Source organism: Vicugna pacos, chromosome 3, assembly GCF_048564905.1.
Source record: "Vicugna pacos chromosome 3, VicPac4, whole genome shotgun sequence".
In the NCBI taxonomy this organism is placed as follows: Eukaryota; Metazoa; Chordata; class Mammalia; order Artiodactyla; family Camelidae; genus Vicugna; species Vicugna pacos.
The window spans coordinates 119,929,545-119,951,490 of NC_132989.1; the positions used below are offsets into that span (position 1 = coordinate 119,929,545).

Genomic DNA, 21,946 nt, shown 5'->3' on the forward strand with positions numbered 1-21,946 from the left:
GCGTGCGCACACACACACATATGCACGCGTGCACAAGTGTGTACAGCTGAAACAAAATGCCAGAAGAAGTATATTTGCAGCTGCCCTTGGCCTCGAGGGCCCCCCTGCTCTTGGCTGTGACTGTGTAATTTCTTCTGTTCTCCTGGATTGAAGTCCCCAGAGTTTCATGAACATAGCTCAGAGCCAGTTTCCCTGGTAAAGATGCTAGTTCAGGAGCTAGTCCTATAAATGTTCAGGTGCAGCCTGGCAGGAAGCTCTCACCAGGTGCGTCCAGGTGGGGCCACAGGCAGACAGGGCTGGTGCAGCCGTCCCTTGAAGGAAAGCATTGTCATTGTTACTTTTAATCATTGAGTTCCTGTGGCTGACATTAGTTTTAAAAATTTGCTCTCCACTTTCATCGCCAACTATAAAGAACACATACGTACAGTTGTGGCGTCTCACTGTTGAACACTCTTCGAGGATTGTAACATTGTTCCCTGGCACTGTGGGGGAGGGTGGAGGTAACATCTTGTGTTATGATTAAAACCAAATTCGAGATTACGCAGCCTTGCACTTTGATAGGAATGGGGAGGGCGCCGGGGGAGGAGGGCGCAGAGCAGGTGTCTGTCCCGAGCTTCCACAGCCCATCTCCCAGCCCTGCCAGGTGGGCTGGCCCAGTCCTAGCAGCCCCATCCCTGGTTGCATCCTCTCAGGGGCCTGGAATGTGTTTGTTCTGCTCCGAAGCAGCAGCTGTGAAAGCTTTACTCTCCATCAGGCCACCGGTGCATCGCCGTCCTGGCTGCTAAACCATTGCATTCCTGTGTGTGTTCATTTTCATGCCAGCTGAAGACCAAGAGCAACAGCGCACCGCGTTCCCGAGTCCAGGTCGCCCATGAGTCAAAGCAGATGCTCTGTTGCACTGATGTCTTCTGCTGTGGCCCCCGCTAAGGAGCCCAATGCCACCGGCCCGAAGGCGGTGGAACTGGTCCTGGTCAAGGAGCAAAATGGGGTGCAGCTCACCAACTCCACCCTCGTCAACCCCCCGCAGACCCCCGAGGAGGCCCAGGAACGGGAGACCTGGGGCAAGAAGATCGACTTCCTCCTCTCCGTGATCGGCTTTGCCGTGGACCTGGCCAACGTCTGGCGGTTTCCATACCTGTGCTACAAAAACGGCGGGGGTGAGTCGTGCTGCCCTCCCCGTGCGCTCCCCCAGGGCTGGAGCCAGGGGGCAGCTGGAGGAAGGGCTTTGGAGAAGCGCAGCATCAGCAGGGTGCAGGTCTCCCCGGGCGGATGTGGGGCTCAGGGATCTCGTGGCCTGTCACCGAGGCCAGGAAAGCAGAGGCAGGGGCTGGTGGTCAGAGGCACTTGGCTCTGCTTCTGTTTCCAAAGATGATTTCACTCTGGGAAAGAAGATCCTCAAAGGCCCAAAGAATGGCACCTGGCCAACTCACCAGTGTCTACAAAGTGCTCCAAGGCCCTTGAACTTGGAGTAGCCAAGATGCACCAGACGACTGCCTATCTCCCTCCCCTGCTGCCCCCAGTCCCTGAACAGCCAGTTCTAGAACCAGGATGCCTGGACCCCAGGCAGAAAACTAAGAAGTGGCACAGGGCCGCCCAAAATATTCAAGTTGAGAAGCCACTGGGCTGGTGCCAGGTTCCTGTGAGTTCCCCGAATGCTGCCGCTGGGCAGCCAGCCCTGCTGCACAATCGCAGGGCCTCTGGAGACCTCCTTGGGGTGGGGTGCCTTCCAGTGTGCCTGTGAGCCGGTGGGCATTACTGTCCCCAACCTGAGGGGAGAAGACTGAGGCCTGAGCAAATACAGAAGTTCCCCTAAGACATCTCCTGGACCCCCCTCCCCAGAAGCGAGCTGTGCAAAGCCCCACTCATCTGAGACAGAGCAAGAGGGCTTAAGGAGGCTGAGCCCGTGGGGCCCTGACGTTGGTGATCTGATGAGGAACTGGCTGCTTCCCTGGAGAGTCTCCAGCCCCCAGGGCAGCTCCTGCCCCCAGAGAGCTTGGGTTCTGAACTCAGGGCTCAAGATGAATGAAAGCCCCCAGGCAGGGTCGGATCCCAGAGGAATCACTACTCAGGAGGGCAGACGTTTGTGCAGGGGAGAGGGAGGGGCCGAGGGCGGGCCCCCGGCAGGGGAAGGGACGGCAGTGTCCTCTGGTCATCTGCTCCCATGCACGAATTGTAACTCGGGGTGGGAGGTGCCTGGGACCGCAGCAGGGGGTGTCAGGGCCCTCATGGCCGCAGGGCCGGGCATTAGGGCAGGAGGCTCACCCACGCCCGCTGCAATTTTCCTTTGTGGGGTGGACACACGGGAGCTTCAGGGAGAGACAGGGACAGGGCCCTGGGGTGAAAATGGCCATGCCCAAGCATGTGCCGGGCAGGGCAGCCGCGGCCGCAGTGAGGACAGGCCGCCCGCCCTCGGCCCCAGCTGACCGCTGTCGTGCCCCCAGGTGCCTTCCTGGTCCCCTACCTGCTCTTCATGGTCATTGCCGGGATGCCGCTGTTCTACATGGAGCTGGCCCTCGGGCAGTTCAACAGGGAGGGGGCTGCCGGCGTCTGGAAGATCTGCCCCTTACTGAAAGGTAACGGTGGGGACGCCCCCTTGCACCCGGTGGCCACAGAGCAGGGCGTGGCTGGAGCGCTTTCAAAGCGAGTGAGCCCGGGTTGTGAGCTTTGGGCCTGCTTCGCTGGGGCTCCACGCCCGTGCAGACGCTGCTTTGGTTCTGGTCCGACCTTGAAGATCCCTGAGGACCGAGCACTCGGGGTGCACTCCCTGGCCTCCAGGGAGGCCATGCTGTCATTCAGCAGCGATGTTATTTGGTCAAAGTGCTAAATGGTAGAAAAGATGAAACACTCACCTGTTGATCTGTCGTCTCTCCTCGGTCAGTTGTCCATCCGTCCATCTGCACTGGTTTGTTCCGCTGCCGTACAAAGTGCCACAAGCCGAGGGGCTTCAACAGCAGGGTCATTGTCTGGAAGTTCTGAGGTGAAGTCAGGGGATTGGGGGCGATCCCTTCTGAGGGCTGGAAGAGGGTCCAGGATGCTACCCGTGGGCCGTGGCTCGCGGCCTTCTCCCCGTGTCTTCACGTCTTCCCTGCATGTGTCTCTGGCCCTTTCCCGAGGGACGTCAATCACCCTGGGCTCAGGCCCACCCTGACAGCCTCACTTTAACTTGATTTTCCCTGTAAGGACCCTGCTTCCACATAAGTCCACATTCTGAAAAACTGGGGGTTAAAACAGCAACAAACAAATTTTGGAGGACACCGTCCACCCGTCACACTGTCCGTCCACCTGTCATCCATGCAGCCACCCATCAGTCTACTCGTCTATCCACCTACCATCTGTCACCCAGCTATCTGTCACATGCGGACCAATCGTCTGTCACCCCCCCCCCACCGACCATATTGTACCTGCTTACCCAGCACCTGTCGTCTGTCTCTGTAGCTGTCATCTCTCCAACCATCTGGCTGTTCACTGAGCTGTCCCGGCTGCTAACATGATGCCCCAGCGCGTGACGCAAACAGCTCATGCTGAGTCCCGGTGGCGACTGGTGTCTGCTGACCGTCCGTGGTCCCCTGGCCCCAGGTGCCGTCTGTAGATGCAGGCGCTGGGGGTCAGGGGCTGGAGTAACTTACCCCGTCATCATCTGGACAAGGACAGGGAGATTCAATCCCAGACCTCTCTGACCCCCAGTCCAGCCTCCAGGTCACACCTGAGTCTCAGGAGCCGGTGGTCCAGGGAGGATTCAGGCATTTCCTCAAAGAGACCAGGGAGGTGCCTGCTTAGACAGCTGGCTTCGTTAAGAAAATGGTGATGCAAAGCCCAGTCTTTGGGTTTCCTTAGAAGTTCTTGCCAAGTCGGTGTGTTTGGAAAATGGAAGCCTTGGTGGGTCCCCACGGACGCGCCGTGGATGCGTCAGCGGGTTTACCCTGAGAAGGAACTGATGCGGCCGAAGAGTGAGGGCATCTTGCAGCTGCGGGGAGATGCGGGGAGTCCTCCAGGAGAAAATCGCCCTCAAGGCAGCAGAGCCATTGCGTTCACCCTGTCCTCCCAGGTCCGCGGGGCAGCGAGCATCTCTCGGGCAGGCACCACACTGGGCCTGCAATGCGGTCAGTATTTACACAGTATTAAGGCGCCTAGTCGGAAATGAAGTGGCCCCCCTTGAGCGGCCATCCTGGGGGCTGCCGAGGAAGGACACAGGCTGTGTGTCAAACCGTGTCCTCATCTCTGGATTTCTGAGAGCCGACCCCTCGAGTCTGAGTATGCTGTGAGATGTGACGTAACCCTGTGCCCCGCCTCCCACCAGGGAGTCCAAAGCTCAACCAAAGTAAAGCCACCTCGTTCCTAAGCGTCCAGGCGGGCAGAGCTCGGGCCAGGGACTCAGGGAGTAAAAGGGCGCCCACCGTGGGGCTGTGGGCCAGCAGAGGGAAGTGAATTTCCGGCTGTACGTCCTGCCACAGAAGGAATTTTCCCTAACAAAGCTGCCAGCTTATAAAAACGTCGGTAAGTGATTTCCAAGGATCTCGGAGGACTAGTAAATCCTGATGAACGTGGCTGCTACGGAAAACCTGCCTCCAGGGGGTATGACGGTCAGCCCTGTCCACGGATCAGTCCCGAGAGTAGATGCGGGGCAGCCAGCTCGCCCAGCAGCGCAGCAGCAGCGCCTGGAGAGCCGGGCAGATGAGGACAGGCTCCACCACGTGCTCCACGTCATGGCCCTAGATTCAGGCTCCTGCATCCCAGGTTGGTCTCATCCAGGTCTGCAAACTCATCCATGTGGAGGGATGTGCATGGCCAAGGGAGGCCGCAGAAGCAGTGCCATGTGTCCCCCATGGGCAGAGTCTCGGCCAGAGCCTGGTCACCCCGTCTCCTAAGCAGGAATCAAGAGAAATCGCAAATCACTTCAGGTCAACTGTGGAGCCCGAGCTCAGCACGGGGCGGTGTCCGGTGGGGGCCGGGGAATCCGCGCAAGGACTTCTGCCTGTGAGGAGCAGACATCTCGACGAGTTCAACGCTCGCAAAGCTGCGGCTCCTGGCAGGGGACTCCCTGCCCGTTCAGGGCGAGTTTCACCCACTGGGTAAGAGGACGCCCGCTCGATAGGACGCTGGTGTTGCCCCTTGCATTTGGTGAGGCCAAACCTCGCTGTTCGGGAAACCCTGATACACATGCCTGCCCTTCCTTCTTTCTCTTTTTAAAAACTCAGTAACATCGCAGGTGCTTTCGCCTGTCATTGACTAGGGGACACGCGGTAAACGAAGACATCAGTTACAAAGCCCTTCATGGTCTCTGTGGAGCTAAAAGAGGTGGTCCAGTCCTCCAGTGGGCGGTCGGCGCGTCTGGGCCCCTGTAAAGTCCCCCCTGTGGGAGCAGAGCCCAGCTCTCCAGGGAGCCTGCTCCCCCGTCCTTCCCTCCCTTGGACCTGGGAGCCCCTCCGTGTGCCTGACTGCACTGAGATCCACCCGAGAAAGCCAGACGGTGAAGTGCATGGTCAGAGTGAGGGCCCTCGGGGGCCGGACGTCATCCACAGTCCCCTGCACAATCTCTCCAGAGCCCCCCGGGTGGGCACGCAGCTGCAGAGGCCCCAGGTGGCCCTCGGCACCCAGTGTCATCACAGGGCCTGGGAGGAGGGCTCTCAGAGCCCTCTCCCCCGCCCCTCGTCTCTGTCTGCATCTGCCTCCCCCCATCCCTGGCCCTATCATTCTCTGTCCCTCCCCGCCCCCACACCTCTCTCTCTGGTGCGCATGCACACACACGTGTGCACAAGTATGCACTCTCATACACACATACACAAGTGCATGCACACACATACATACACATTCACGTGTGCACATGCATGAACACACCCCCCCCAAGCAGACACTAAAGACACTCGGACCACCAGAGGAGGAACTCTCTCCTGTTTCCTCGGAGACCCGTGGTGACTCACCAGGAATAGGTCCCCTGCTTGGTTAGGGATGTGTTCTCCAGCTGGTGTCCTGGGAGTACTGCTTACCTGTGACACCCTCTTCCTCCTGAAGCCAGCCCTGGGGGACACTCTGGAGTGACCTGGCTCTCGTGGTGGAGGAGGGGGACTGTGCTGCTCTGCTGAGGTCCAAGAATGCACCTCAGGTTGTCTGGGTCACCGCCGCAGGCGCCCCCTTTGTGTGTACAGTGTGGCAGCATCACCACCCCATTTTATCAAATACAGAATAATTCATTATATTTTGTAGTCAGTGATATTGATGATTTACCAAACTTCCTCTCCTTCTCAAAATAATTTAAAGAGGCCTAAGATAAAATAGAATGCACACAAAGTTGATATAAAGATGCTTAAAAAACGGAAACGTAAGAAAACTGACGTTAAGTGTTGTGGTTGAGACTCACACTGAGCCTCGGCTTCCTGCGTGTCAGACAAAAGAGGAGCAGGTCAAGTTTTCATCAATATTTTCACTGGAAAAGTTAGAGGGGACTGAGCCTGCACCTTCTTGGGAAAGAAGTTCCCGTGGAAGACAGTGGAAGAAACGCATCAGACGGTACTTTATTAGAAGATGTGGTAACACGTGAACAGCGGTCACAGGAACATTCTCAGAACAAACAGGACCGTGCATTTCATGTGGCTGGGCTACAAGTGACGTGAAGGAGGAACCTGAAGGCCCGTGGCTTCCTGAGGCTCTGTGGTCCTAGAGGACAGAACTCTGGTGACCAGACGAATGGCCGACACCACAGCCGCTGTCCTGGGGAATCGGCCCGCCCCCAGGTCCCTTGGGGCAGCTGGACCACGGCGCAAGGAGGCTGTGCCTTTGGCGGGGGGAGCCTCTGGGGCTGTGCTGTGCTGCTGGTGGGGCAGGTCCTCAGGCTCTGGGAGCCCCGTCAGCCCGTGGTGCCCTTGTCGCTGTTGTGAAAGTCGAGAAGCCCGGCCTGCCCAGGTGGAGGGCTGTGCACGTGGTGCCGGTTCCAAAGGACCAGCCCTCCCTTCGGACACCGGACTTGGGTCTGCCTAGTGTTTGAGCAAAAGCCCCTTTGAATTCCCAGCGTTTCGAGCTGAGGGTTTGCTGTGCAGAGTGTTCGCCTTCCAAAGATCACAAGCCCGGATCCACAGCCAGCTCACCGCCGGGAAAACCCTCCGCGACACTCCTCGGAACAGCCCCGAAGGCTCGGCCCCCCGGGCCTGCCCGCTGGGACTCCGCCGCCTCCTCAGGAGCGGGCGAGCGGGAGTGTTCCATCTTGGAGAGGGCCTCCCGAAGGGAGCGCATGGGTCCTGCCATCACTGCTGCCAAGCGTGTCTTCCAAGGGGGATGACACATGAGTGTATTTCAGGTAAATCACCCCCGACTGCAGCCTCAGGAAGCCACGGGCCTTCAGGTTCCTCCTTCACGTCACTTGCAGCCCGGCCACACTCTGATATTGAACTCCTGTGTCTAACATCCACACACAGACGGATGGTGGTGCCTCTCTTTTTGCTTTCAGGGTAGGAAGCAAACTCTACCGAAGTGTCCTGAGCATGAGAATAGCTCAGGTTTTGTCAGTTGCACCCATAAAAGCAAGCCAGGCCACTCCTGCAAAAGCTGTGCTCCGCCCCGGCCACCAGCAGGCAAGACAGGGCCTGGCACGGGGGAGCTGCAGCCCGAGCCAGTCCTCCTCGCAGAGCTGGGAAGGGGTGTGGAAATAAAAGAACTCTGCGTGGGGCTGGATGAAGTAGACGTGACAGTGCTCGTCCAGGGAGGACCTCGAATAGAGAGGGGCTCCCTGACCAACAGAAGGTCTTCTAACTGCCAGACCGTCTGCCCCCCACAGTCAGGCTGGCACAGCTCAGAGACTGCTCGCCACTCTGTTCTGCTCCACGAGTCAGTGACTGTTCCAGACTCCAGGTGTTGTGGTCCTGAAAAGTCACACTGAGAGGCCCTGGTGACCATAAGAGACCCTGGAGGGTCGTATATGCATGACGCCGGCGGCCCTGGATGGTCGTGCACGGCCCTGGGTGGCGTTAGGTGGTTCTGTAGCTGTGTGGACCCAGATGGCTCTGCCCTGGGTAGTCTTGAGGGGCATGACGGGCCGTGGGTGGACACGAATGACTCTGGATGGCCCTGGGAAGCCCAGGTAGGCATGGATGGTCTCGGATGCCCTCGATGGTCCTGGATGAGCCTGGGTGGCTGTGGTTGGCTGTGGAAGACCCTGTTGTCCTTCAGTGACTCTTGGTGGCCTGGACGGCCATGGGTGACCCTGGATGTTCCTGGGTGACCCTGGAGGGCCCTCTGGCCCTGTTGGCAAGGGCAGCCCTGGAGGTCCCTGGGGGGCCCTGAATGGTTGGGGGTGGCCTTTGTTGACTCTTGGTGGTGTTCTGTATCCCTGGGTGGCTGTGGGCGATTCTGATGGTTTTGTATGGCCGGCGGCCCTGGGTTGGGTGGCCCTGGGTGGCCCAGAGTGGCCCTAGGTGACCGTAAGAGAGCCTGCATGAGTGGCTGTGAGAGGCGTGGGCAGCCACGGGCGGGCCTTAGCTACCTGTGTGTCTGCAGTGGCCTGGCTGTGCCGGGGGTCCTGGGTGCCCCTGTGTGTCTGGTAGACGTGGACGGCCGTAGATGCGCGGGAAGGGCCACGTGATGACGGCGCGATTGCACCCCCTTCCGCTCGTCTTCCCGAGCGTCTGAAGGCGGCTGGGGCGGGGCGGCGGGGGCTGACGGCGCTGCATCCCGCAGGCGTGGGCTACACGGTCATCCTCATCTCGCTCTACGTCGGCTTCTTCTACAACGTCATCATCGCCTGGGCGCTGCACTACCTCTTCTCCTCCTTTAGCGCCGAGCTGCCCTGGACCGGCTGCAACAACTCCTGGAACAGCCCCAACTGCTCCGACGCCCGCAGCCCCAGCCCCAGCCCCGGCCCCAACGACTCCTTCAGGACCACGCCGGCCGCCGAGTACTTCGAGTGAGTGGGGCCCTGCGGGTCCTGCCGGTCCGCCCTAGGGAGGGCGGAGGCCGGGCGGGCGCAGCGGCGGCCCCAGGTCAGCGCCCGCCCGCCCGGAACCCAGGCAGGTTTGGGAGAGACGGTTGCCCAGAGGAGCCAGGCTCTGTCACTGGGTGGCCCCCTCCGTGACGTGATCCTGAAGGGGTGTCCCTGAGCTGAGGACACCCTGCTGTCACGCAGACACCCGGGTCCACGAGTGTGCAGGGCCAGTGGCAGCCGCCGCGGGTGGGCGGGGCAGGCTCTGCGAGGACCCCTCCCCCCGACCGCCCCCCCCCCCCCCCGCCGTGTCCTGACGTCCTGACGTCCTGACGTCCTGACTGAAGCAGCTCCTCTTAAGGAATATCCAGAGCGACTCCCGCCAGCTTCAAAGTTCGCGCCGACTGGTGTTCCTCCTTGGGGCTGAAGTCCTCCCTGCGTAGTTAGGTACAGTCTGCTCGTGTTTACAGGTAAAAATGAGGCCACTTACAATTCAGAAAAAGGAATCTCAACCAATAAAAATCAAGTGATTCAGGTTTTAACAGCAAGTGGGAACCGCAAAACTCATTTTGAGTTAGAAAACCATGAGACTGAAGGTGAGGAGGCCTCGCTGTGGAAGCGCCGAAGTCCGTCGTGGTGGGAGGGCCGGGCCCCTGGGGCTGAGCAGAGCCACCCGCCCGGCCTCGCTGAGCAGAGGGTGAACCCTGGTCTTCCCTGATGGGAAGGGGCCGCCCGCTCCTGGGGCCCCGTCTAGATGAGTGAGGCCCCTCAGGCGTGCAGGAGAGGAGAGCAGAGCCTCCGGGCCCCAGTAGGATTCGTCTGGACGCAGGAGCAGCCAGAAGGGCAGGGCTCGTGGACCTGCGGACTGGAGCCTCCGGCTGTGACGCGTGGCACCAGGCAGAGCCTGAGCCCTGCGCTCTGGGAGCCTTGCTCAGGCGTTGTTGGGGACAGCATGGTCGGGGGCGAGGGGTGAGTGTGAAGGGGCCTGCTCACGCTCCCGTGGTTTGGGATTGGAGAGAGAAGGAGTGTGCGGAGGGGAGGGAGTGAAGTTCCGTGATGGGGAGGTGGGGCCACTGGGAGCCCGCCTGCCGGGTGGGAGAAGGGAGGCTCCAAAGCCGAGGCTGGGCCTTGGCCTCCAGAGCTCTCAGGAGGGGCGAGCTGGTTCCCAAGATGGGCTGGAGACAGGAGGCCCCTGGGAACGGCCCCTGGGATCGGCCCCCTTAGATCTGCCTCCAAGAGCCGCAGGTGGGCAGACCCACGAGAGGCGGAGACGCAGTGCGGCTACCTGGGCGTGTGTGACAAGCAGACAGGGAACGGTAGATCTGTCCAGAAAAGGGCAGCAGAGTATTGGTCGGAGTCAAGTTTGCAGTTCTCAGGAGCTCGCCGCGGGCTGGTCCGCTACTGTGTTTCCCAAATTTAATAGCGAGTCGTGAACAGGTCGAGGCCGGGGCTGCTCGCACTCTCGCCGCGTGGCCCAGCTCGGGGTTCACGAGTGACGGAGAGAAGAGGCCGGCAGGGGTGGGGGAGCCCCTGCACCAGGAAGCCGAGGTGCAGACGTGGTCTCAGCTTCCGCTGGAGTCGGCTTTAATTTACCATTTCACCCACAAAACCAGCTAGATTGTTGAGCTAGTGTGTCTTTTCAAATTTTGAGATGGATTTAGGTGCCGTTTAGAATGCTTAGAAGCTTTCTGAGACGTCAGAGGTGCCAGCAACACTGCCCTCTGGGGACACTCATCTTCTGTTGGGGGCGTAGGAGGGGCTGGGTCACCCACGTGATTTTCAGGCAAGAAAAATAGGAGGAAAAACTGATCCATCTAGTGATTTATTACTAAGAATGCTAGAAAGGAAGAATATATGCGACCCGTGAATTGAAAAAAAAGAGCAGACCAGTGGAGTCCGTCTGGAAGCTCCCAGCCTGGAAGGGAGGACCCTCCCCGGGAAGGGCTGTCACAGCGGCAGGTGACCCGCCGTGGCTGGCGGTGACGCCGGGGCAAAGGCGGGGCCTCGGGAGGTCTGTGGCGAAGTCATCGATCACTAACAACACGGTGAGTTACTGAACTGCACTGAGGATTCCCCAGGTGACTTCACTAACGGTGCTGACTGCGTTGCCGCGAGACAGGCCCCAGTGACTGTCAGGCCTGCAAGGGTTCTCTGGAATTGAAACCCACTTTATAAAGTGGGTCATCGTGAGAAGCATCGCATGTTTCTGAAAGCACATCCCACCATGAAATGCCACAAAGGCCAAGGTAACTGTGACCGTTGAAGTAGGAAAGCTGTACGTGCTGCAAAACGTGTGTGGGTTTGGACACCCCTAGATAGGCCCCTGTAACGCCAGCCAGCTTTAGATTTCCCCCGGCTCCATAAATACTTATTAAAACCTCCTTCACCTTCTTTCTAATATAAACTAGAAAGCCATGTATTTAAAGCTACAGATTTGCCTCCAAGAGGCGGCTTTAGCTGCCTCCTGCATGTTGGGCACAGTGGGGTCTCACTGTCATCAGTTTAAAGTACCCCCGACCTGCCTTGTGACTTCTTCTTTGACTTATAGGACATTTTAAAAGTTTGTCGTTTGATTTTGAAATGTTTAGAGGTTTTCTAGACATATTTCTGTTACTGATTTCTGATTTAATTCTGATTCGGTGAGATAATATGTTTATAAAACTCCATTGTTTCAAAACACACTGAGACTTGTCACTCAGGATGTGGTTTATCCTGGCGCATGTTCCACATGCCCTTAAGAAGAACGTGTGTCCAGCTGTGGCAGGGCAGACGCGCCAGCCCGGTCGTGCTGGCTCCGGTCTGCCCAGGCCTCCCACAGCCTCACTGCCTGCTTGCTCTGCCAGTTACTGAGGAAGGGGTCAGAAATCTCAGCCATAACCTCTCATGGATGTGCCTGCTTCTCTTTACAGTTCTATCCATTTTTGCTTCATGCATGTATTTTGAAGCTCTCTTTCTGAAGGACATGGATGTTTATGAATATCAAGTCTTTTATTTTTGTTCTGCTTTTTTGGTTTTGCTTTTAATATTTCTGAAAGTTTAGTGGAAATTATAAGCCTATGAAAGTGATCATTACTGAGTTTGATTTTGTTTCAAATGTATGAACCGAGACTATATTGAGTTATTTAAAGGTGATGAAGAGTGCTCCCTAGCTATTGGCACCTTTAAGAATTTTCCAGGACGTAATTGGTGGACCAGACATTGGTACCAGAACAGGGCCACCTTGGCCATGAATAAAGAGCGAAACCCTCTATTAAGTGAACAAATAAATATGCTGTGAAAAGACAGGAACCTCCAGAATAGGTAACATCAAGCCTTTTAATCGACTCCTCTCCCCTATGAAAGGCCCCTCTTGGTGACACTCACCCTTCTGATGTCAGCTTTCCCTGGTACTCGTATGAGCACCGCAGCTTTCCTGTGAGCAGTGCTCACGTGAGATTTCTTCTGCTGCCCTGATAAATCCCACCGTCCGTGTCACGTTTAGAGTGGGCTTCAGTAAACAGCAGCGAGTTGGCTCTCGGCTTTCCGTTCACTGCGACGACCTCTGTCCGTTATTCCAGTGTCCAGTCCGGTTGGGGTTAAGTCTCTCACCTTGCTAATTTTTGTCCAGTTCGTCCCATCTCTTCACTGTTTGTTGTTTCCTCTGCTTATTTCTTCTTTCGAATTAATTTCTGGCTTCCACTTCGTCTGCACCGTTTGCTAATAAGCTGTAGCTCTCTGTCCTGGTTTCCTGGTGGTTACGCTAGGGTCTGCAGGGTACAGCTTTCAGTCACCACAGTCCGCCTTCGGATGACATCACGCGCTTCACGTACGACGTAAGGCCCTCACAACAATGTGTTTCCATTCTTCTCTCGTGTCCTTTGTGCAACTGTTGTCATAGGGTTTGTTTCTATATGTTATAAACTCCATATGTTGTTACTATCTTTGCTTTAAACACTTTAAATAAATTGGAAACCAGAAAAGATTTTTTCTATTTATCCGCGCAGTCAGCCCTTCCGGGGCCCCTCTCCCCTGACGCAGATCCAGGTTCCCACCTGGCATCGCTTCCTTCCATCTGAAGAACTCCCTTTGACGTTTCTTGCAGTGTAGACCTCCTTACAGGGTAGTCGTGCTGGCAATGGACTCTCGTAGCCTTAGTTTTTCTGAAAAGCATGTTGCCTTCTTTGGGGGGGATTTTTAAAATTGTAGCAACATTCATCCCATGGAATTTACCATTTTAACCATTTTTAAATGTACGGTTTAGTGGTATTAGAAATAGTCACACGGTTGTGCAACCGTCACCATCATCTGCCTCCAGAGCTTCATCCCCCGAAACTGAACTCGACCCATTAAACGCTAGCTCCCTGTCTCCCTCCCCGACCCCCGGCACCCACACTGTACGTTGTGTCTCTGTGAATCTGGTGGCCCCAGGACCTCGGATAAGTGGACTCATACAGCATTTGTCCTTCATGTCTTGCTTCTCTTACTGAGCCTAATGTCGTCAAAGTTCATCCATGTTGCAGCAGGCGTCAGGAATCCGCTCCTTTAAGGCTGAATCACTTGCTGCTGTGTGTATGGACCACGCTGGGTTCATCCGTCATCCACCAGTGGACACTGGGGTTGCTTCCACCCTTTGGCTACCGTGAATAGTGCTGCTGTGAATATGGGTGCATGAGTCCCTCCTTCCAGTTCTTTTGAGGTAGACCCAGAAGTGGGATTTCTGGGTCAAATGATGGTTCTGTTTATTTTTTTGAGGAAACACCATACCCTTTTCCACGGGAGCGGCACCATTCTGTGTACATTCCCACCAGCGATGCATAAGGACTAGTTTGTCCACACCCTGGATCCTTGATTTCTGATTTTTTCCCAACAGTAGCCATCCTGTTGGGAATGGAATTGTGTCCCATCGCGGTTTCCACTTGCTTTCCTCTGGTGACTGGTGACGTTGCGCATCACTGTGTGTTTACTGGCCGTCTGCGTGTCTCCTTCGGAGGAATGTTTATTCAGGCCCTTCGCCTGTTTTCAGACTGAGTGGTTTGGTTTCCTGTTGGTGTTGTTGCATTTTAGGGGCTCTTTACTTATTCTGGATACTAACCCTGATCAGACGCGTGGCCTGCAGGCGTTTTCTCCCGCTCTGCTGGCTGCCTTTCACTCTCCTAGTAGCGCCTTTGACACAGGAAAATTTTCAGTTTCGACGAAGTTAATTTATCTGTTTTTGGGCTTTGGGCTTCGTATCAAAAACCCATTGGCAAACCCAAAGGCGTGAAGACTCCCCCCAGTTCCTGCGGGAGGTTTATCGTTTGCGCCCTTGCATTTAGTCTCTGACCGGTTTTGAACCAGATTTGCATCTGGTGTGAGGGAGCCGCTGACTGGCTTTCTGCTGGTCGTGGGTCCCTTTTCCTTGCTGCTTCTTGTGTCTAGTGATGTTTTTACTGCATGCTCAACTTGAGGACTTTCACGTTTGCGGGTGTGTAGATTCTCCTGTCTTTCTTTAAAGGACGTGAGATTTGTTCCGGCAGGAAGTTAGTCTGCTTGCTGTACAGGGTTATCCTTTCGAAGCTGGCTTTAAAGCCTGTTGACATGGTTCCAGGTGGCCCTGGCTTTGGGGACAGTCTGTTCGCCTGCTGCAGTGTGGCCTTCCCAGGGCGGGGGTGCGCCAGCTCTGAGGGCACTTCTGCAGCCGCGCTGCCGACCCGCACGGCCTCCTGGGAGTCCGGGGTCCTGGGGAGGCCCTCTCTAGCGCCTCGGACTGCCCGGGCTCCAACCCTGCTTCCTGTGCCCAGCAAGACCCCGCGCCGCGCTCAGCACCCCTGCCCGGCCATCGGGAGGGGCCCCCAGGCAGGGAGCTGGGCAGGAGGGCTCAGCCATGCGTCACCTCCAGGCCTGGGTCTGAAAACCCTCGTCTGGTTAGTCTCGCTTCATCGCTTTGTCCAGTTTTCTGGTCTTCGGTGATGTCGCTCTCTCGTGGCCGGGGCAGAGGGCCCCCGCCCCCTCCCCACAGCAGCCATCTCCCTCCCGGCAGAGCACGGCATCTGGCGCTCCCCGCGCCAAAGTCCGCTTTGCTGTTCTCTGCCTCTGGGTGAGGCTGGGGCCTCACCCCTTGGTGCCGGGGCCCTCATCTGTGCATGGGTGGGGGGCTGCCATGCGGGTTCAGCGAGGCTGTGCCTCAGGTGCTCTCATGTCATCCAGATGCAGGATGGCACAACCACAAACTCACCTGGGAAAGGAGCCCAGCCGACAGTGGGAGTCTGTGCCTTTCCCGAGGCTGGCCGTGGCCCGGGCCGCTCCGTCGGATGCCCCAGACCACTTACAGCTGCAGAAATGCCTGTGTTTCAGCCCCAGACCAGCTGCCCCGTTGTCCCCCGCCGTCCCTCCAGGCCATGCTCCTGCTCTTGGGCAGTGTAGTCCCTGCCCCGCGGCTGTCCTTGCTGGCTGGGGGGGCTGCCCCGCATGGTGAAGGGGCACAGTGGCCCCTTCCCGGGCTGACAGCGACCTGGAGAGGCCTGGCCTCTGTCTGTGGGACGTCACACAACTTCAAAGCAAGATGGATTTTTAGTCTTGGAGAAGAGCGTCGAACCAGTTGGATTTGAAATGTCTGAACGTGGAACCAGTGCCTGGCCCCCACCCCGCCCCACCCTCACCAGGAGAGCTGTGCACTTTCTGTGGAGCCCCGCCCTGTCAGCCTGGGAGGCTACGGATGCCTGTGGGCCACAGTGCTCCTTTCGCAGGCCGATGGTAAAGGGCTGTCCGCCCCCAGGTGTGGGTGCATAACCTGGCAGGTGCGTGTGCGAGGAGGCTGAGGTGCAGCTGGATTGCATGGAGAGGGTCCGTCTCTCACACAGCCGCCTTTTGACACTGTGGCTTCACCTGGCAGTGCCAGCCTGTTGCTGGAGAGAGTTCGGGGTGATAAGACCTGGCTGGGGTGGGTGGGACAAGAAGGGACGCTGGGCAGCAGGCGCAGCGCCAACGCTGAGCTAGGGGGAGGAGAGGAAGACGCTAGGAGTTCTACCGCCCCAGAAATCCGGAGGAGACGCCAGGGAGGGCGGCCCCGGGGAGGACAGGCTGGCACGGCAGGCTGAGCGGTGTCCCACAGTGGCCTCCTCCCGCCCGCCCACCCCGGAGTGTGCAGGTGTGCCTCCCAGACCTCTCTCCATGCCTGTCAAGGCCTCCCTTGCCTCCCCTGCTGCGAGACTGTGATGCTCTGAAGACCCAAGTTCCTTCTACATGCCACCGTGATGCCTGAAGCTGGCGGAAAGCTCTGGAAAGCTGGGTCTGCAGCATCCTGCCCTGGAGCCAGAATTACTTCCTAGGGATCCAGGCAAACTCGGTTGCTGCCAGTGACTCCTTTCACAGCCTGGCTCCTCCACTCCCTAGGGCAGCAGGACAGCCATGGAGTCGCCTTCGATTGATTCAAAATTCCTGCCTGTGAAGGAGAGGCAGCAGGTGTGCTGGGGACGTGACGGTGCTGCCTCCTTCCCCGCAGATGGTCACCAGGACTTAACAGGATCCTGTGTAGACAAGTGCCCGGATCCCTGCCTGGCACAGGGCATGCACCTCTGGCCATGAGTTCCATCCCCTCTGCACAGCCTTCTGTTCTGCCCCTGTGACGGAGCCCCCACAAGACGGGTCCCTAAGTGGGGCCATCCTGAGTCTGTGGGATCCTCCCTGACGCAGCTGGAGCTGTGGGAGCAGGTGTCATCCGCTGCCACCCTTAGAGAACAGCCAGGCGCTGTGCGTCCTGCTTTATTGCTCTGAGTCCACTCGGCCTCCTCCCTGCCAGAAGTGGCTCTGGGCCATCCGGCAGGCAGCAGCGGCTCTGCCCCACTGAGCAGCGTCCCCTGGTTCTGCAGCTCCTTTCCTTCAAATACCCCGGTGCCCTTCCCTCTTCCAGTTCCAAAAAGCAGGGGTGCTGAGGGCCAGAGGCCAAGGCTGGGCTTCTGTGAGCTCCTGGTGAGCTCTGGCCTGTCTCCTCCAGGGGCCTTGAAGATGGAGCTTGCATCTCCTCTAGGCTGGGGGCACCTGGCCCTTCTGGGGTGGGTAGGGGGTCTCCGGGCCCATCAGGCCAGGCCCTTCCTGCCAAGCCGAGTTGGGGAAGGTGGGTCTTGGGGCAGGCTCAGCCGTCCAGTTCTGGCTCTGGGCAGGAGGCAGCACCCCTGCAGGACCCCACCTCCTCCCTCCTGTCCAGGCGCGGTGTGCTGCATCTGCACGAGAGCCACGGCATCGACGACCTGGGCCCGCCCCGCTGGCAGCTCGCATCCTGCCTGGTGCTGGTCATCGTCCTGCTCTATTTCAGTTTGTGGAAGGGAGTGAAGACCTCCGGGAAGGTGAGGCTCAGGGCTGCCCCCTGGGGAGTGGACAGGTGGGTGCGGTCGGGGAGCGGGCAGGTGGGCGTGGCAGGGGAGTGGACGGGTGGGCGTGGTCGGGGGGGCGCGGGCAGGTAGCTCTGGCTGAGAAACAGTGTCAAGGGGAAATGCACCCACAGCAGAGTGTTTTCAGCATGAAGATCAGCACAATATGAATTGGTTTTTGCCCATGAAAATATGTGGGCACCCAAAGCAACGCTGACCAAGCCGTGCCCATCACTTGGGACAATACTCACAGAGCAATTTCAGCACACGAGCCTTCCAACGACAGGCGCCCTCCTCCTCACCACCCCCAGCCCAGAGGCCATGTTTCACATGTAATCCAGGCGCACATTCACAGTCAGTGCAAATTCACCCCCACCTCACTCACCAGAAATGCAGCCACTCCTACAGCAGCAGGGCGAAGGCAGACTAGGAATGTTCCTTCCTTGCCAAGCTGTTTGTCCTGCTTTAAGCCCTGGGAAGGACGTGCGGGGCAGAGGGCATTTAGCAGTCTGGCTCCAGCCAGCATTTGCTGAGCTGGCGTCCTGTGGATGTTTGGGGTGTCGGGCTTCCCAGTTTGAGGCCCCCCCTCAAACCATCAGGGTGACCCTGTGCCTGTTCCTGCCCACGGGTGGCCGGGGCACCCCAGGGATGCCTCCTCTCACCAGGTCGTGTGGATCACGGCCACCATGCCGTACGTGGTCCTCTTTGCTCTGCTCCTGCGAGGAATCACTCTTCCTGGGGCCATGGACGGCATCAGGGCGTACCTGAGCGTGGACTTCCATCGGCTCTGCGAGGCCTCTGTGAGTATGCCCTCGGCTCGCCGCCCTGTGGTCCACAGGCACTGGCGTTCCGCAGCAGGAGACCCCAATGGCAGCCGCTGGGCAGGAACTTCTCACTCGCCCTGCAGTGCGCCCGGCTCTGTGGGAAGACCTGGCCCGCCAGGCAGAGCTCACCGTCCAGTTGAGACGGGGACAGTGGGCACAGGAGGGGCTGAATGGACCAGATAAGGAAGTTTGGGGGACGCCACCTTGGTCTCTGCAGGAAGAAAGCGGAAGGCTGCTGCCACTCGACCTCCTCCCCTCGGCCCATCCCACTTCCTGGAGAAAGGCTCCAGTTCCTCGTTCCTCGGATCAGCACCTGTGGGGCTGCCAGTCTGTGCTGGGGGGCTGGGGCTGGGGGCTGCTCACCTGGCTCACAGCCCTGAGCTCTGGCTCCCTGGGGGTGTTCCGAACTAGACTGGGACGAGGTGACGTTGTGTGAACCAGGGAGTGATCTAATCACATCCCATCCAAAACTGAGTCCCCAGTCAGGCTGCAAATTTCTCCAGCAAAGAAAGAAAGAAATCTGGCCTGAAATACTTGGAGACAACCTCATACAGAGACAAGGCTCGACTGGGCAACTGGAGGAGACGACGGGAGCGGGAGAGGGAGAGGCAGCAGCATTGCAGGGAAACCAGGCCCAGAAGTGGGAGTGGCCACTGGCAGGAGGCGGGAATTGTAGGAAATTCGAGTGGACTAGTCCTGGCAAACGGTGGCGGCCGCCTGTCAGCCACTCCAGGAGAAGCAAGGGGGGGGGGGGAGGGGAGTGGGAGCCAGCGGTGCTGCTGGGTGGTGCTGGGTGGGGAGTGGGGCTCATGGTGGGTGGAGGGGGCAGGGGAGGGCACCGTGACTCCGTCCCCAGGAACCTGGGAGGGGAGGAGCTGGCCACTGCGTGCTGCTTCTCCTGTGTGCTTCTGGCACCGCGGTTTGGGGAGAAAGCAGGCATGAGTGGGTGTCTCTATCGAGGCACCAGCATCACACAGCATTTTAACAGATCAGTGCTGTCACGAGGGTCACGGGTCATCATGCCAGCAACAGGAAATTGCAGGTTCAGTGCCCCTTTCTTCAGGTTCCTTCACACTGGCGACCCGGGAAGGGCTTGTTCCCTGAGACTGTGTTTGCCCAGACCACGTGGCTGACGCCATCTGTCCTTGACCATGACCTTGAGTTTCAGTCCGACTCTGTCCGCCGTGACCTCTGACCGCCCTGTCTCCCTCGGGTTCCTGCAGGTTTGGATCGATGCTGCCATCCAGATATGCTTCTCACTGGGAGTTGGGCTTGGGGTCCTGATCGCCTTCTCCAGTTACAATAAGTTCACCAACAACTGCTACAGGTGAGTCCTGAGGTGCCGGAGGAGGGTCTGCAAAGTCAGGCGGGGGCATCGCTGATGTGGGGGCATGTCATTGACTTTTGGAAATGTTGTGTCCCTGGATGAAGGGAGAAGGGAATAATTTGTGCTTGCAAACCTCTAAGCCAAAATGGCTGTTTAAATGGAAATGAAACAGGGAAGCTACAGGCACAGTGTTTCCTGCTTCAAGGGAGGTTTTGAAGCAGGGAAGGTGTTGGCGCCTTCCTGGGAGGAAGTCTCACGGATCCCCCCACCCCCAGGCCCCTCCCTCTGCCTCCCTCCTCCATCCCCTGCCCGGCCCCAGCTCGTCCTCCCAGTACTCAGGGTCCACTCCTCTCCAGACGTCGCCCCCATGAGGAAGGGCCTGCATCAAGGGAGCCTGGGCCCTGGGGGACATCCCAGACCCTGTGCAGCGGCACCCCGGTGCCCCAGCACCAGGCAGGCAGGACAGCAGCAGCACCGAGCGCCCACACCCCAGACAGCGTCTCCGCTGGTGCCACAAGGCCCAGGATGTCCTCAGTGACCCGCAGCCACCTGCTGGACCTGAAATCCTTCTGAAAGCAGAACAAGAATTCCGTCTGGGGCCGCTTTCTTTGAACTTTCCGAGCCTCTGTTTATTTTCTTTCACATCATGAGGATAACAATTCAGTAAAAGTACAAGGGTGCCCTCCTTTGTACGTCCTTGCAGCCAGCACCCGGAGGGCTGACCCCACACCCGCCCCCTCCCTTGGTCTGGCCCTCTGAATCCCCAGCCCTTGGAGTGGGGTCCCCAGGCCAGCAGCATCAGACCCTGGGAGCATGTGGGAAATGCAGCATCTGGGGCTCCCCAGACCCACCCCGTCAGAGCCTGCATTTTAACTAGGTCCCCAGAAGTCACCTAGAAGCCCTGCCTGGCAGCCTCCGTGGAACAGGGGTGGGGACTCCCCCGCCAGTCAGCTGCTCTGCCCACCCAGAGCCCCAGCGTTGCTGGTGGGACAGTATCGCCATCAGCACTGAGTCGAGAGTCCCAAGATCCTCTTGGTCCCCAGGCAAACATGGACGGTTGGTCACCATAGGGCCTGGCTCGGCCGAAGTCTGGCCAGAGCCCAGAGCCCAGAGCTACTCGGTGGGGATCCCGTGGAAGGTCCCGTCACCCAGCGGGCGGCAGCCTCCTGCAGGGCGGCCCGGGACAGGTGCTGTGGCTGCAGGAGCGGCTGCGGCCCTCGTCTGGGGAAGCGCCTTCCCAGACACAGCAAATTACGAGTAATGACAGGAAATTGCAGCGGCGCCGGGGCCGGGTGCTGGGACAGCGTGTCTTGTTCTCACAGAGATGCGGTCATCACCACCTCCGTGAACTCCCTGACAAGCTTCTCCTCCGGCTTCGTGGTCTTCTCCTTCCTGGGCTACATGGCGCAGAAGCACAGCGTGCCCATCGGGGACGTGGCCAAGGACGGTGAGCCCCCGCCTGCCCTCGTGGCTCAGGCCGCCCAGTTCTCAAAAGGGGTTTCCCTGCAGAAGGACGGGGAAACGCAGAGGCCTGCAGAGCCCTTCCCAGGATTGCCGACTCCACTGAGGCTCTGGGGTGCGGCCGCCTCCCCCGCCCCCTCCCTGCCCCTGCCGCTAGGACCGCCGTGCTGGGGTGCCGCGGTCCGGGCACGTTGCCCCTTGGGGAGGCCACTCGGGCTGCAGGACGAGGATCTGGTTCCTGGTTCCCCTCACTCGGCAGTCTACAGCCTTTGTTCACAACGGGGAGGGACACGCAGCCGCACGGGGCTGCTCCAAGCAGCACAGACGGCCCGGCCACAGAGCCAGGATCCAGACCGCAATGTGGTCAGCCAGAAGGAACCTGGGCTGTTTTCGACACGAGCAGCTCAACTGTTCCAAAGCTTTTCCGCCAAACATCCAGCGGCCACGACACACTCAGGTGGAAGCAAGGAAACCCCTGGAGTCTTAAGGTGGCAACAGAGAGCCATGTTCCCAACCTGCTCACCCAGCCAACGTGGGCCTGGCGTGTCTGCAAACTGAAGTCAACGGAGGGGGCGCAGGCGGGCGGAGGGCGTGGGTGCAGGTGAGGCAGGGAGCAGGCCTGGTCCCAGGGAGACAGAGCTCGGGGCCCGGCACAGATGCGGTGCCGAGAGGCTCTGAGTGCTGGGGCCCCCCAGGCACCGGGGGAAGGTCTGCTGGTTCTAGAACCTGTGTGGAGAGTCACGGCTTGGGCAGCCTGAAGATGGGTCAGTCCAGGACTCCAGGGCCTCCGGGATCCCTGAGACCAGCCCCAGATCAGGGCTGGGCCCTTGCTTCCCCTGGGAGGCCCCTCTTCTCTGGGGGCCGGGGAGCTGCTGACTCCTGGGTCTTCTTGCTCTTGGGTGGGAGGGTGGCGTTCAGGGAGGGGTCGGCCCCACTGAGCCCTGAGCTCTCGGCCCTTCGGCCCATCATCCCACCCGCTTCTCGAGTTGCTGAGTGTTGGGAAACAGAGCTTTGGAGACAGGGAGGATGGACAGACGGGCCCCTCTGAAACTACGGCAAGAAAGTTGGGGGCTGGGATGAAGTCTCAGTATGTTTCCAGGTCCAC

At 58.8% G+C, this 21,946-nt stretch overlaps 1 protein-coding gene across 1 annotated transcript in view; it reads left to right on the top strand.

Annotated features, from left to right (window-relative positions):
• Positions 1–871: 871 nt before the first annotated feature.
• The window catches only part of SLC6A3 (solute carrier family 6 member 3), a 32,165-nt gene continuing 11,090 nt past the window's right edge, over positions 872–21,946 (top strand). Inside the window, exons 1-7 of the mRNA XM_006198293.4 lie at positions 872–1,157; positions 2,442–2,573; positions 8,665–8,890; positions 17,067–17,205; positions 17,895–18,029; positions 19,277–19,380; positions 20,703–20,827. Of these exons, the coding sequence (XP_006198355.1) occupies positions 872–1,157; positions 2,442–2,573; positions 8,665–8,890; positions 17,067–17,205; positions 17,895–18,029; positions 19,277–19,380; positions 20,703–20,827 (1,147 nt within the window). The remainder of the gene's footprint in view (positions 1,158–2,441; positions 2,574–8,664; positions 8,891–17,066; positions 17,206–17,894; positions 18,030–19,276; positions 19,381–20,702; positions 20,828–21,946) is intronic.